Consider the following 2,206-nt stretch of genomic DNA (forward strand, 5'->3'; position numbering starts at 1 on the left):
CCGGAGAAAAGAAACCAGCAAACTCAAATTTGAGTCATCGAAGCCGAAATAGGAAGTTAGAGTTAGTAGCATTAATAATTTAATATATCTCCATGCTTTTCAGAAATTATATGGATATTCCAAATTTCAATTTCTTTTCAAGAATTTTATTGGATCGTCTCCTATGTATAGAGGGAAAAATGCATACCAGACCTGGCAGACCAATAGCTTCCGAGAAGGTATAAATTAAACTGAATTAGAAGATATATATATACACGCCGAAGACATAAACTTCGATTATTTTATTTAGACTTGCAATAATTGAATACAGCATGAAGCATTTATTTAGTCTCACTCATGTCTCTCACTACGTGAAAGTACATATATGACTTTTGAGGGCAAGGGGTGCTTCATGCAGATGAAAGAGTTAATCCTGATGCATATGAAAGTTTCTGAAACATAACCCATAACCCATCCTCCTGAACCTCAGACACCACCAAACGCCTGTTTCGGAATTGGTCGAAATGAACCGCAACATACCCACATGGGTTATTATCAAGAGGACAGAACAAGATGTTGTAGCCGATAATTTCATCGGCGGGAACTCTCTTCAATGTAAACACACCGGGCACTGTATTTTTAAACCCAGTGAGTTTAACAGCGAGTCCTTCTGGTTGATCCTTCACAATGGTCCACTCAGAAGCGGGGGAACACGGGGATGCGAAAGTGAACCCAATGTTCAAACTAAGGCCTTCGCTGATGTGACGGATTCGGGCTGGGGATGAAATGGTTATCGGAAAGCCCTTGCAGAACTGATCGCGAGATTGCGCAACAGTGACAGGGCAAGTTTCATTTCCAAATGTGGCATATTCTATTCCACCGCCGTTTAATATTATAGTTGGCAACACAAAGTATGTGCCTCCATTTTCAACAGGATTACCATCAGTGTCGACCACATCACCAGCGGTGGCTGAAGGTAGGTAAGAGGTGAGGGCACAAAGTAGAAAGAGGGCGAACAAGGTACTCTTCATTTCTTTGGCTGCTATGGATAGCTTATCTTGTTCAGTTGTGTGAATAAACAACGTTGGAAGCATCTATTTTATAGACGTGCTGACCAGAAACAAAACAAGTTTTGTATAAATAATCTATTTATAGACATAATAATATTAATAATAATCTAGGAACCTATTTCAAAATGATAAATAATTTAGTATCTAATCAAATATTATCAAGTTTTGCATAAAGGATCTATCCTTTACTTTGCAATGCTATTAATACTTGTACTACTTTCTTATCTTTTCTTTGAGAGTTGATCTTTGTAATCTTCATACACTTTGTTGTCTGTTAAAGCTAGCAATAGTGTCATTTTAATGAACACTCGAGTTTACCGTTTCAAGGGAAGATATTGTTTGTATTTGTAGTCAAAAATAACACAGAGAATATTCTATGTAACTAGAAGTGATAGAATACTTGTTTGTAATCTTATTTATGTTAGTGAAATTCTTTTAAGGTTGAAAGATAACTGTACATTGCTCAAGTTGATTAAACAAGTATAAAACTTGTGTTCTAGCTTTTGTCTATCCTTCATGTTTTCCTGGGAAAAAAGCTTTACGATTTTTTTTTTTTCATCTAAGCTTCATGAAAAGGTTTTTGAAAAAACTTTTAAAATTACATACGCACTATTCAACCCTCCCTCTAGTATATTTTTTCTTGTTCGCAATTAACATTGGATGTCAAACATTTGCACTTGTACCACTTAATAACTTTTTGTATGATAAAAATTTATCAATTCAATCATTAAATATTTTGATATTATCTATGGGATCATGTATGAAAAATTCAAATATTTGGTCATTTGTTAATAACTATGTTTGGCAAAAGTAAGGGAAAAACTAGCTAAAAATAAAAAAGCTTACTAATAGCAAAGAGTTAGTGGTTGTTGTAGCTGAAAGCGATTAAACTAGCTAATTGAATTATAACTACTTGATTAAATTACTTATTAAAGTAATTGATAAATATAAAATGAAAAAATATGAACATGCTTGTATAGTATTTTTATATAAACTTAATTGAATAAAATATATTTTGGGTAATGCTAGAATAATAAAATAAATATTTTAAATAGTTAAATATAAAAATATCCATAAAGATATAAAAAAATAAATAATTCTATTTATCATTATCAATATCATATCTAATATAAGGGTAAAAATATGAAATCCTACTT

The 2,206-nt window shown here is 32.5% G+C and overlaps 1 protein-coding gene across 1 annotated transcript; it reads right to left on the bottom strand.

Annotated features, from left to right (window-relative positions):
* Window positions 1-249: 249 nt before the first annotated feature.
* On the bottom strand, window positions 250-1,061 carry LOC114414513 (trypsin inhibitor A-like). The gene has a single exon (XM_028378805.1). The coding sequence runs from the start codon at window positions 1,008-1,010 to the stop codon at window positions 390-392; it is 621 nt and encodes a 206-aa protein (XP_028234606.1). The 5' UTR covers window positions 1,011-1,061; the 3' UTR covers window positions 250-389.
* Between the last annotated feature and the right edge of the window lie 1,145 nt (window positions 1,062-2,206).

Source organism: Glycine soja, chromosome 1 (genome assembly GCF_004193775.1).
Source record: "Glycine soja cultivar W05 chromosome 1, ASM419377v2, whole genome shotgun sequence".
Taxonomy (NCBI): domain Eukaryota; kingdom Viridiplantae; phylum Streptophyta; class Magnoliopsida; order Fabales; family Fabaceae; genus Glycine; species Glycine soja.

Coding starts and splice junctions, on each gene's coding strand:
- LOC114414513 (XM_028378805.1), bottom strand. CDS start 1,010: ATGAAGAGTACCTTGTTCGCCCTCTTTCTACTTTGTGCCCTCACCTCT.